Source organism: Strix aluco, chromosome Z (assembly GCF_031877795.1).
Source record: "Strix aluco isolate bStrAlu1 chromosome Z, bStrAlu1.hap1, whole genome shotgun sequence".
In the NCBI taxonomy this organism is placed as follows: domain Eukaryota; kingdom Metazoa; phylum Chordata; class Aves; order Strigiformes; family Strigidae; genus Strix; species Strix aluco.
In genome coordinates this window covers 13,462,837-13,475,524 of record NC_133971.1, presented here as the reverse complement: position 1 = coordinate 13,475,524, position 12,688 = coordinate 13,462,837, and the positions used below count along the sequence as shown (strand labels likewise).

The 12,688-nt window shown below is 41.3% G+C and overlaps 1 protein-coding gene across 1 annotated transcript in view; it reads left to right on the top strand.

Moving 5' to 3' along the window:
• Window positions 1-2,153: 2,153 nt before the first annotated feature.
• The window catches only part of LOC141918256 (interleukin-6 receptor subunit beta-like), a 31,842-nt gene continuing 21,307 nt past the window's right edge, over window positions 2,154-12,688 (top strand). The window contains exons 1-4 of the mRNA XM_074812512.1: window positions 2,154-2,451; window positions 4,918-4,965; window positions 5,113-5,163; window positions 9,092-9,203. Of these exons, the coding sequence (XP_074668613.1) occupies window positions 4,923-4,965; window positions 5,113-5,163; window positions 9,092-9,203 (206 nt within the window). The 5' untranslated portion in view covers window positions 2,154-2,451; window positions 4,918-4,922. The remainder of the gene's footprint in view (window positions 2,452-4,917; window positions 4,966-5,112; window positions 5,164-9,091; window positions 9,204-12,688) is intronic.

Here is a 12,688-nt window from a genome sequence, read left to right as displayed (position 1 = left end):
CACCAGATACTAATCCTTGCTCAAGGGATTTTTGTGAATTATTATTGATATAAAGCAGAATAATCTTGAATGGGAGATTCAAAATAGGCCATGTCAGGATGTCTTAAAGCACGGTGGTTGGTCCCATATGCAAAGGCCTCACGCAGGCAAAGGAAGTTTAACTGATCCCACCTTCTGAGCAATTGTTCCAATCACTGAGCTCTGGAAGATACAGGGGATAGTGAAAATCATGACACTGTTACTCCAGCTTGGCAAATCTAGGCCCTCCCTGGCTTTCTATTCTACACAGGAATGGCAAGGAGCTATTTGTGAATTATTTTAAGATGACTGAAATAAGTTTTGATAAAGCTAATTAAATGATCTCTCAAAAAAATATTTCCCCCAGATTATCTATTGCGTAATAATAGGGGAGGAAAAAAAGAAAATGGCCAAGAGTAATAAAGTCACAAGTGAACATGTATACAAACCCTGATGACTCAGTTACCATAATTACTATTTTTAAACCACTTTGTTCCAAGACAGGAAAAATGCTTGAAAATATTTGAATTAAAAAAAGGTAATGACATGGCAGCACAGTTACACTGGATAAAATACTGAGAGAAAAATTAGCATGGAGAAAAGCTGACTGTGAAAGAGTTACACTAACAGCACAAATACATGCACTGCTACTGAAGTGGAAAGGGTAGGACAATATACCATGAGCACAGAACAATATGTTAAAAAAATTTACCTCTGCAAGATTCTTCATACTGCTTTCTTGGACTTTCTCCACACATACTTCCTACAATAGTTCTGCTTCAGTAGAAAGCATTTCTTTGTCCAGGAGCAACCCCAGGAAAAAAGAAAAAAAAGTGTCTCAGTTATATCTCCTCCCACTTGCCTCAGGGATTAAAAAAAGCAGGCATTAAAAAAACAATTAAAAAAGCCAGCTTTTTCTGTAGACTTCAAAAAGGCAAAGCTTACTCCCACAAGTGTGTATGGGGAGAGCACAGACAAGCTTTTGTTAAATTCTGTTTCCACACCACATATCCCAGAATTACTCCCTGTAGCAGATGCAGGCCCACTGGGTAAGCCAAACAGGATGGGAAGGAAGACGGCTTATTTTCTTGCTCATCTGCTTGTGTATTACAGGCACTAAGTCCCCTTTAATAAAGTCTTAAATGTGATGGAGCAAGTTAAGGATGATCCTTGATTCTTCTCTTGGCTGCACAGGAAGACATAATGAACGCAAAGCTAAGCAGACTCTTACATTATATTTTCAGACCAGTCAGAGACTAGAGCTTAGTAAGATTGGTAAGTAAGATATGCTCAGAGGTGATCTAGCAGAGGTGAAGATCTTGTTTCCAATTCAAATCATAATACTTAAGACTCTGGTTCTGCACACAGCTCAGCCAACATGCATCCGTTGAACTCCGTTTTCAAACCACCAGGGAGCTCCCCCAGGAAGAATTTCTTCCCATTATCCCACAAACAAGCCTGTAGCACTAACTGTGGTGCTGTAGTAAAGAGAAGTTGCCTGTCTCATCTAATCATACTGCCTCAACTCTTACAAATAGTCTAACTGACACAGTAGGCAGAATGCTGCATCCACACTTAGGGAGATATAGCATCACACCATCGTCAGTGGTGAGACCCCTGATCTACTCTAGTATAAGCAGAATTTAGTCCACATTTGGACTTAATGAAATCAATTTAGTTTTCTCCATTTTTTTTCTTCAAAGGAATCTTCACCCAAGTAGATAAATCTCTGGTTCTTCTGCATTCTTCGTTTGGTGTCTAGTTTATTCAGTGACATTTATGCTTCATCTGTACTTGGATTTTTTTAAACTTCCAGGACAGATCTCTTATATTAACTTTTTGATAGTCTCTGCTCAGCAGATGTGTTAGGGTAAAGATTGTGATTTTCATTAAGATAGCACAGAACTGTTTGAATGATAAGCTGCTTCACGATGTAACTTGAACTCAGAAAGGATGAAAGAATGTGTGTGGGAGACTCTCCCTATCACAGCAGATTTCCCCCAGGGGGTGTGGCTGAGGGCTGAGGGGGATTTTTTTTTTTTTCAAAGACCACATGAGAGTTGCTCTCTGAATTTAGATACTCATGTATTTCTCTGGCAAAAAAAACACTCTGTAAGAATCTGTCAGATCTTTTACAGACCTGGAGGTCTGCTTATCAGAAACAGAGTTACATGAGAAATAACTTGTGAAAAATAATGTAGCTTTACCTTAGATCCATAGAGGAATGATACAGGACTTCAGCATGGACTACTAATAGCCCAAAATTTAATTTGAATTTGCTACAGTATTGAATTTGTTACAATATGCCTGAAACAGATCAACTGTAATCAGTCGGAACTAAACTTTTCACCACAGAAGCAGCGAGCTAGCAAGAATACACACAGATTCAACCTGGAGAAAATGAAGACCTCAACTATTTGCACTTCTGACAAGGTAAGACTTCAAATAGAAATGCAATATTCCTTTTCTGATTCCTCCTCTGCAGTCTACATTCTACTCCAGCTGCCCACCAGGTTCTGAATGCTCTTTAACAGGGCTGCTGGTCACACATACTCCAAACCGTCTCAGAATGTATTTAGGACTCTGAGCAAACAAGATTTCTGACCCCTTCTGGTTCATGAGCATTCGTGGGCACAAGGCTCACCTGCAAAAAATGTACTCACAAGCTCACAGTCTGACCTGTGATGTGCAAGGCTACAGGAGATGGGGTTCCACAGGTATGGAGCAGGACAAGGGGGCCAGCAGCATGTTCCTCACTGTCCCTGCCTGTCTTCAGAGATTATTTTTCCTTTGAAGTAACAGTTAACAGATAAATTTGGGGCCGGGAACAGAGAATGATGCTGTGAGTTTTTCTATTAATTTACATGATGTAATCCAGTCTAAATAGAAGAGTTCATTTATTTCAAGATTGCATTCTGGGGAGACCAAGAGCCTGCTGTGTCTTTTACTGTAGAACTTAAATAAGCAAGTGACAAGGCAACTTAAATAAGCAAATGACAAGGCACTTGAATAAGCATTCCAGAAAACCACATCTATAATAATGCATAAACCTAGGTCTGAGAAACCATTTAGGTCACAAATGAAGCAAAGTTGGAGGTATTCTCCAGTCGTTCTGCAATTTTGAGCACATCACAGAAGATGGCATAATTTATCCTCATCTGAATAACATAATTCTGATACAAGTCCATAGTGGTGAAAGAGCTGAAATATTAAATATTTGAAAAAGTGGTTCTATGCAAAGTTTACCTCAAAAATAATAATTCAGCTTTTGTTATACATTAAAAGGTTACTGTGACAATTTGCTAGCTGAGCTATAATTAAAAATGGGCTCTTACTCCTATGACAAATTCCAGTTTTCAAGATTCTATCTCCTCTGTTATTTTGACTGGCAATGTATTTTCTGCACTTGCTACAATTGACTTTATTCTTTAAATGGCAATAACATTCATACTGAGACCTAGAGCTTCAGCAAAGATAATATGGACTTGCCTTATTGGGTTTATTTCTCTCCAGAATGCTCTGTCCTAATTCCGTGCATGCTGAATCCAGTTTCCTGCTCTTGCATTGAGTCACATAAATGGTTTTCATTCAGGTTATTTTAAATGTGATTATCCTGATCACATCAAATCAACACATACAGTTCGTATTCTCCATCTCTTGACTTCTACGCTACTCTGAGTCTCTAACTCTTCAACCCCCACTGTCAAAATCTCTCTTCTTTATGACTTGCATTTTCTCTTTGTCAGTTTTTTCTTGCTGAACATATATTAACACTATCCTCTTGGTTATCCTTTGTGGGAAGCACTGTCAAGGCTGATTTTTGGGTCACTCAGACAAGAGGGGTTTTGAACCTGCCTGCACATGCTGTATCCACCATCCTTCAGCATTTTGGAGCTTACTCCCAAGCTCAAACAATTTCATCACTAGGAAACCCCCTGTGACACTCAGTAGAATTCCTTGTTCACTTGCATCTCATGACTGTGCCCTTCAGAAAATATGATAAGATGTAGCTGATGCATTAGTCACCCACTCCTACTGTAGACCAGGCTCAGAAGCATGTCCATAACTCTCTCTCTTTAAGAAAGTGATTCATTTTAAACAGATTTTTTTTGCTATTCAATACTCAACCTGAAATATACCATGGTTGCCAAGAAAAGTTAATAATTTGCCTATCACCAGGTAGGTCTGAATCCGGTCTCTAATTGTCACTATCTAAACCCAGAAGGGAAATTTCCCACAGTAGTGAAATTTTCTGAAAATTCCCCTTTACTGCTTTATCAGCAACAGATATTTTGGTTCTGGGGGCTTCTGTGCCTAAAGTTGTTTTAAATGTTCTCTGAGCAGACTTAATGGATGCAAAGTTTATAGTCACAACTGATTTACAGCTATGTGATTTTTGTTTACATTAGGGCTCCCACTGTTGGTACCAACAACATAGATACAGCGTCTTTGCAGCAGTGAAAGTCAGAAAAGTGAAGACAGCCAGGGTCTTCTGCCACTATTATTTCTACAGTATCCAAGCATTTGTACTTGAGTAAGTCAAACACCTTGACTTACTTTTTATTGATATCAGTACTTCTAATTCACACAGACATTTAGGCTAGGATTTTCAAAGGAGTCTGAAGTACCTATATAAGCTTAATTCAGTTTGCACTGCTGGTATCTCAGACACTGTTAAGGATCTCACTGTGACTTCTTACAAACACCAAGGGGGAGTTTCTGTTTTTTCGGAAGGGTTGTTAGAATTTAGTAAGTGTAATTAATACTTGGAGCTCAAGTGTCTCTCACATTTTCATTAATAAACCTATTAATTGTGTTCAGTCAGTAACAGTACAGGAAGTGTGAAAAACAGACTGAAGACGGTGTCATGTTGATGGTAATCTTTATGGTTCTTTACAGACAAGATGAAGAACTCTCTGCTCGCTGCTATCTTCTTATTTGCAACAGGTGAGTTTAACATTACTCAAAGGCCAGACTGTATTATCAAAACCATGACCGAATTAAGTTCTGTAAGTAGGAAAAACAATAGCCAGGAACATTTTTTCCTATTTCTTTCACAGTCGCCTTGTTAAACGATTCCTTTTTATTCCCCAGATTCCTGCAACTGCATAAACTTGGATTTTCCATTTTGCCAGCAGCTCCCGGGTGGGTAAATATTTCTCACGTAATACCTGCGGAAGGGCACAGACGAACCTCACCGCTGAGGTCCCGACACCCGGAAAGGCGGCGCTCCCACACCCCTCCGCGAGGCCCGCTGCCTCGCGCCGCCCGCGCGCCCCCCTCCAGGCCCCGCCCGCTGCCCAGGCCCCGCCCACCGCCCAGGCCCCGCCCGCTGCCCCGGCCCCGCCTGGCGGCCACCGAGCACCGCCCCGCCTCCGCCTGCCCCGCCTCCCGCGCCCCCCGCGCTCCGCCCGCCGCGCCCCCCCCCCCCCCCCCCCCTCGCTCCCCGCGCCCTCGCGAGGCGCTGCCTGCCAGCCTTCGGAAAGCGAGATTTTTATCTCAGAAGTAACGTCTGTAGTTTCCTGGCGGGAAAACCCGCGCAAGGCAGCGCGGGCAACTGTGCCGGTGGGGTGACGCAGCGTTTACGGCTACGCGGAGGTAATCACCGAGCTGTGAATAAACCCCGAGTGGTCTCTGGGCACGCCGCCCTCATCGCAAAAGTCAGTAGAATCTGTACTGTTCATATGTGACATTTATGCATCACACTTCACTGATGAATTACTGTTAATGGCAAAAAGGACCAGTCCAGCGCGTTTCGATAGAGGTTATTACGCGGCAGCTGGTGGTCATCTGATGCGCTTCATGCTGAATTTATTGTAGGCAGAAATGTCCCACTTGCTAAGAGCAGAGAAGGCCGGTTTTTGAGTACACGGTGGCACAGGATATCACTGGGAGAACTATTTTTTTTTTCTGAAATTAGCCACGAATAATTTTCTAGTCCTTGCTATTAGCCAATCAGACTAAATTCTACTAAAGCATTACTGTGAACACCAGATACACAATAAAAAACAAAAGTTCCAAAGTGAAAAAATTGAACTTTTTTTTTTTTTTTCTTTAAGAAGAAACTGGGATGTGATGTCTTTAGAACAGAGAACATTTTTTTTCTTTCTTTACAGAGCTCTTGGAGCACAGTCATGGTATGTGACATGGGAAGAACTAGTAGCATGCATGTTCTTTAAGGGGAAGCAGTACAGTAAAACAAAAAAGCACTAGGATAAAATTGAATGTGGATGTGGACACTAATATCCACAAATAGGACAAGTGAAAAAAAACTGTGTAACATTCATTGTGTTCATCTGGAGAAAGTTACATAGAACTTAAGTATATTGGCAGCAGGGTGGTGCATTGTGATGTTAGTTGAGCTAATACATTATTTCCACACATAAAATCTACTCTTTTTACTTTGTCTGTTCTAATACCATCTTCTCATAAAAAAAGCCAGAGGTTTTCTGTAAGACTGAGAGCATGAGGAACAATACAACCCCCTGTTCTTCTATAAGCGGAAAGAGGTCTGCAATGCTGCAGTCACCACTTGGATCTCAGTTAATATGAATTATTTGGGGATGAAGTTAGTAAAATTTTAGTAGAAGAGTGAAAATATTTTCTTCTTGTCACTCTCTCCAAAACCGTTATTTCAAATAGTTTCAGGAGCAGTATGTTACAAACATACTGACATGAAGTGTTACTGCAGCTCCAAAAAGGTCTTGTTTCCAGGTGTTTCTTTAAAACAACAACAAAAAAGAAACACTAAGTAAATGAAATACTTAATTTGGAGTAAATGAGAAGAACGTAAGAGTAGTTGCTGCTTTCCCCAGTTGTCAGAGTACTATGTCTGAGGTGGCCAAGATTTGGTTTGGTGATCAGACTAGGAAAACAAAGAATTCAATTCACGTTGCTGAAGAAACAAGGAAGACCTAACTACACCTTCCCGAAAGCTGCACACACCTAAACTGATGCAGCATAACTTTATTAGAAAAGCACATTTCTTTTAGTAGGGGAAAAGAAGTGTCACAGGGTAAGGGTATTAAAGCCTGAGCTATACTCATCTGACAGACAGTTTTTCTTCAAATTGACTTTTAACTTAATGCTATCTGAATGATGAATGAATACCAAGGATACTCAGTAAGTCTGGTTGTAGGAAGAAATGGCTCTGGATGAGGAAGACAGGAGGACTGATCTTTTATCTCATAACCTATGTTATGAGATACCATGATCATGCTGTAACCCCAACTCCAGAGATACGCATATTTACTTATCAAATAGTAAAATGTTCCTTATTCAAGATTGATAGGCCTGTTGGCAACTCATTAAACCTAATAGATATAAAGAACATGTGACTCAACTCATCAGGAAAAATTAATTTGTATCACCTTAAGTATCCTGTACCTGTTATGATCCTTATCTACTTTTCTCAAGAGAAAAAAAAATAGTTCTGGGTTTTTTTAGACGTGTGGGTGGTACCTTGAGACATCATGGCTAATTCTTCTGAACTAATAGTTCAGACAGTAAGACGCAAAGCAGAAGAAGATAGTCATATTTTATCACTACCATTTCTGATAAGAGATTTGTGAAATACTGAAATAAGCTTAACCACTAGAGACCAAAAATGAGTTCCTTTAAGAATGTCATCAGTGTTTAATTTCCCTGCAGCTGAAAAATGTATATGTTCAGTTACAAAAAACCCCCATATTTTTCTTTCTAAAAATTAAGCACAAGTCATTTTGTACATAAACTTATGGTCCTCCTGCTTTATAATGTGATCTTTATGAAGCTGGTATAGGCGGCATATTGTTTTTCTCCAGCAACAGTGCATTATTCTGAACTCCAGATAGAGATGACTGATGGTTTTGGAGTAATTCTGGAGTCTAGTCAATTGGTCCTACTGTTGATAATTAGCCCTATGCTGCAGTGTATGATTTGTAAGAAACTCTACAGTAATTCTTGCCAGTTGGAAATTATGAAAACATCATATTGGCCCTTGGTGTTACTCTAAAATGCAGTCTCACTCTTCTTTTTTTCCCTAACTTAATTGCATGGCATTCATTTCTAAGATGTTTCACACTTGGGTGCAGCCAATTCTGGCCTATACTTTCAAAAATGTCCATACATTTGTTTTTAACAGTTGATAAACCGCTCCAGGCAGAGCTGTTGCCAACACCGGTTTATAATCCTGCTAGTGAACTGTGCATCCCTCCCATGCCAGGCAGATGCTTCTGGTTCTCAAGGGTTCCCAAATCACAGCGACTCCCCCATGGAAGGGCCTTGTTCCCCAGATCCAGAGTAACCCACCGGAAGCCAATGCTTTGTACAACATCGGCTCTTTTCAGCAAACAGTTGAGCACTTCCAGAAACACAATGGGAAGACAGGCACTGTCTGAAACCAGAGCAGAGCTGGGAGATAAAAATTTAAGGTCTCTTAGGGCAGAGATTCGCAGTAATTTTGTCAACTGGTTTAAGGACATTACCTTGCAATAGCTTTCCTTGAAGCAGAGGGCCAAAAGCTAGTAATGCTTCCTTGGATATATGCAATTTGTTTCTGCAGTTTTTGTGCCAAAGAATGTGGTAGTGTTTCCAGAAGTATAAAAGAGATTTCATTCAGAATTGAAAAAAAAAAAAGTAAGTGCAGAGGCAAGCAGCAGGCAAGACATCCTATTATCGAAGCAGAGAAACGCAGTTCAAAGGTGTAATGATACCAAAGTTGTAGGAAACACCATAGCAAGCATTTCAGCACTATGTTATTGGATACATAACAGCTGGTAACAGCATCATAAAACACAGGAAGAATTATCCTTTTCCACCTTCATGTAGGAAAACCAGATTTTAGCTGGAAGCATTAGGACTGATGAGGTTTAATCTTTCTATATGTCTCTGACCCTTGTTCTAAACATTAGTGAACTACTTGCCTTGAGAGTAAACATGGTGTAAGGACTCACACAGCCAGTCCTTATTTTGTTGTACAAAAGTGTATAGCCTGTTTTGTATTTGGTTTTGCTTCTCATAGTCACCTCGCACTGGTTAATGGTAAACAGTTGCCTGTGAGGGGTCTTTTCCAGTCCACATTTTCATCTTGCAGATTGGGACAATGAATTGGTATGCTACAAAGAATTAAGCGAGGATCTAACCTGCACCTGGCTGCCAGTACCCAGTGCTCCAAATACGATTAATTATACCATATTCTTAAAATGGTAAGTCTAAAAGTCATTTCAGAAAATGAAAGGGTGTCATTCCATGCGTCATGCCATGTCAGCATGCGTCCTACCTGACAAGAGTTGTGCTCCAGCATTTTGCATCACATTGTAGATCGTTACACAATACTGGTCAAAATCTTTCTTCACATCTCATCACTACCTATTGATTTGGTAAGAGCTTGTAAGAGTGTGGTAGGTTGACCCTGACTAGACACCAAGTGCCCACCAAAGCCGTTCTATCACTCCCCTCTCCTCAGCTGGACAGGAAAGAGAAAATATGATGAAACGCTTGTGGGTTGAGATAAGGACAGGAGAGCATTCAGCGATTACTGTCACAGGCAAAACAGACAACTTGGGAAAAAAATTAATTTAATTTATTACCAATCAAATCGGAGTAGGATAATGAGAAAACCAAATCTTAAACACCTTCCTCTCACTCCTCCCTTCTTCTCGGGCTTAACTTCATTCCCAATTTTCTCTACCTTTTCCTCCCTGAGTAGCACAGGGGGCAGGGGATGGCGGTTGTGGTCAGTTCATCACTGGTTGTCTCTGCCCCTCCTTCTTCCTCAGGGGGAGGACTACTACAGTGTGGGGTCCACAAACTTCTCCATTGTGGGTCCTTTCCACAGGCTGCAGTTCTTCATGAACTGTTCCAGCGTGGGTCCCTTCCACGGGCTGCAGTCCTTCAGGAACAGACTGCTCCAGCGTGGGTCCGCCATGGGGTCACAAGTCCTGTCAGCAAACCTGCTCCAGCGTGGGCTCCTCTCTCCACGGGTCCACAGGTCCTGCCAGGAGCCTGCTCCAGCGTGGGCTTCCTACAGGGTCACAGCCTCCTTCAAGTGCATCCACCTGCTCTGAGTGGGGTCCTCCAGGGGCTGCAGGTGGAGATCTGCTCCCCTGTGGACCTCCATGGGCTGCAGGGGCACAGCCTGCCTCACCATGGGCTGCACCAGGGGCTGCAGGGGAATCTGCTCTGATGCCTGGAGCATCTCCTCCCCTTCCTTCTTCACTGGCCATGATGTCTGCAGAGTTGTTCCTCTCACATATTCTCACTTCTCTCTCTGGCTGCAATTGCACAGTTTTTTTCCCCTTCTTAAATATGTGCTACCACTGTCGCTGATGGGCTTGGCCTTGGCCAGTGGCAGGTTCACCTTGGAGCCAGCAGGCATTGGCCCTTTCAGACACGAGGGGAGCTTCTAGCAGCTTCTCACAGAAGCCACTCCTGTAGCCGCCCCCTACTACCAAAACTTTGTCACACAAACTGGGTACAAAGAGTCATTATACATCTTTCCATGCCTCCAACACACTGTTTGAAACACTGTTGCCAGAGATCACCGTAATCAATTACTTCTATTTGCATCTATTGACTTGCATTGAATATTCAACACTAATGCATTCAAAGTAAAAAAACCAACCAACCAACCAAACAACAGACACTAAACTGGTTTTTATAGCACATTATATATTATGCTATAGCATGTGTTCAAGGAGATGCCAGATAAGGCACATAAGAAAAATAGATTTTAATGTATTTTCTTGCAATTCTGAATTATCAAGTATTGGTTTAATAGATGGAATGAACTTGTAGGGTTAATCTTTAACTGATTAACCTTAAAATATGGGTATCTTCAGTTGTGCCTTTTTTGAGAAAGCTAAAACAAAGAAGCTAGGTAAAATACAGATTGGCAGATTAAATCAACATCTGCCCATTGGTTTGTTAAAAAAAAAATCAGGTAGATTCCTGTCTCAGTACCTACATTACAAAATGGATTTTTCTCATTTTATATCTGCATATTTGGGATCTCCCATGAGATTAAGGGTATGTTTAGGAAGAGAGAAATGAGATCACAAGACATGATCTTTGCCATGAGACCGTATCATGGGGTACACAGGGTACAACATTGTATGCCGTTGGCAAATTCTGATACTCATTGCTGATACTTTGCCACATAACCCACCACTCTGCATTAAAAAAGAGCTGTGGTTAGGAGCATCTCTTAAAGCTAAGGAAACGTCAATGCACTGGGAAATTCCCCGGGGTGATCTTCTGCACATTGCAGACGGGAGCAAAGCAACCACCTCAGGGCTGAGGTTACTCTCCCCATCACCTTCAGTATTTTCTCACTGGAGTTAACAGCAGGTGCCAACTTGCAGTAAGCACCAAACCCCACTGCATTTAATGTCTTGCCTCTTGGGTCTTCCAGGAGCCCCAATTTCTTGGAAGGGGAGAAGTAGCTGTGAAACGGCTCTGCTTCTGTAGAGATGCTGTCACCTGAAGTATTTGTAAGCTAGTTGCTCTTAGTCTCAGCCAAAATCAGACTGTGCTGTTCCTAGGCTGCAGGGTTGATGTTATGAACAGAGAAGGCAGAAAAAAGAGTGAAAGAGGAGGTAGATGGGTGAGGGGGGAGGCAATTGCCTCACAGAGATGTTGATTTTCCCAAGACAGAGTTAGCACTTGGACCTCAGTCTCCAAGGATTCAACGCAGTGGTCTTAAAGAAAAACTTCCTTTCTCATTTTTTATTGGGTTAAAGGAAAACAAAAAACATTTGAAAGGGCTTTTTGCTTGCCTGGAAGATGACATCACCCCTTTCTGCAAGCAACATCAGTTTGACATTGAAATTGTTCCTTATCCTTGCTCCTTATGATTTAGTTGTCAGGAAGAAAAGGATTAAAGAAAAATACTCCCACAGAGAAGTTCCATCCAAGCATTTGAAATCATGCTTTGAAATACTAATGGCTGATTCACAACTAGTCTGAAGCAGAAGACAGGGGACCCTTCAAGTGGTTTAGTTCAGTTATTAAATGTTGTATCATAATCAGCACATTTAATACTTGAAACTTGTAGGTAGGCAATTAGTATGCCAGCCCATTTCTTTAAGAACATTGAACTGGCACAGTTTTAACCTTGAAAAAAATCTTTTCCTTTCATGGCAAAGAGTAAATGGGAGAAGATGGGGGAAAAAAACCCTAGGCAGAACAGGAACAGCCTCCTATGCAAGGCCTTAAACCTCTTGGACCTTCTGTGCTGTGTGCATTAGGTATACTAGAAGAAGTCTGCAGGGCTGAGGACTGAGGTGACATTTAGACATCTCTATCAAACTCTGATGCTTTGGAGGAACAAAAGTCAGAAGTCAGGCATGTATATTGTAAGAGGTTTTTCACACCTTTGTGGTAATTTAGATTCAGGTATCTAGGAAATTTTGCTGTTCAAAAGGAATTTAGGTGCCCTTACGGTAGGTGGCAAGTAGAGTTTATGAAGTAATTTCTAACCCAGTTTTATACGTTCTAAATGGTCTTTATATCCCACTGTAAGTACAGAAGAAGGCCATAAGGATTTTGTCTTTTATCATGTTGTGCCTTACAAGTTTAAGAAATATAACAGTTCTCTACCACACAACAAGGATTTGCATGTTTAAATTTGCTAGAGTTACTATGGTAGTGGAATTACACTTGCTCTTTCAAGATGCTGAGGCCTCACCTT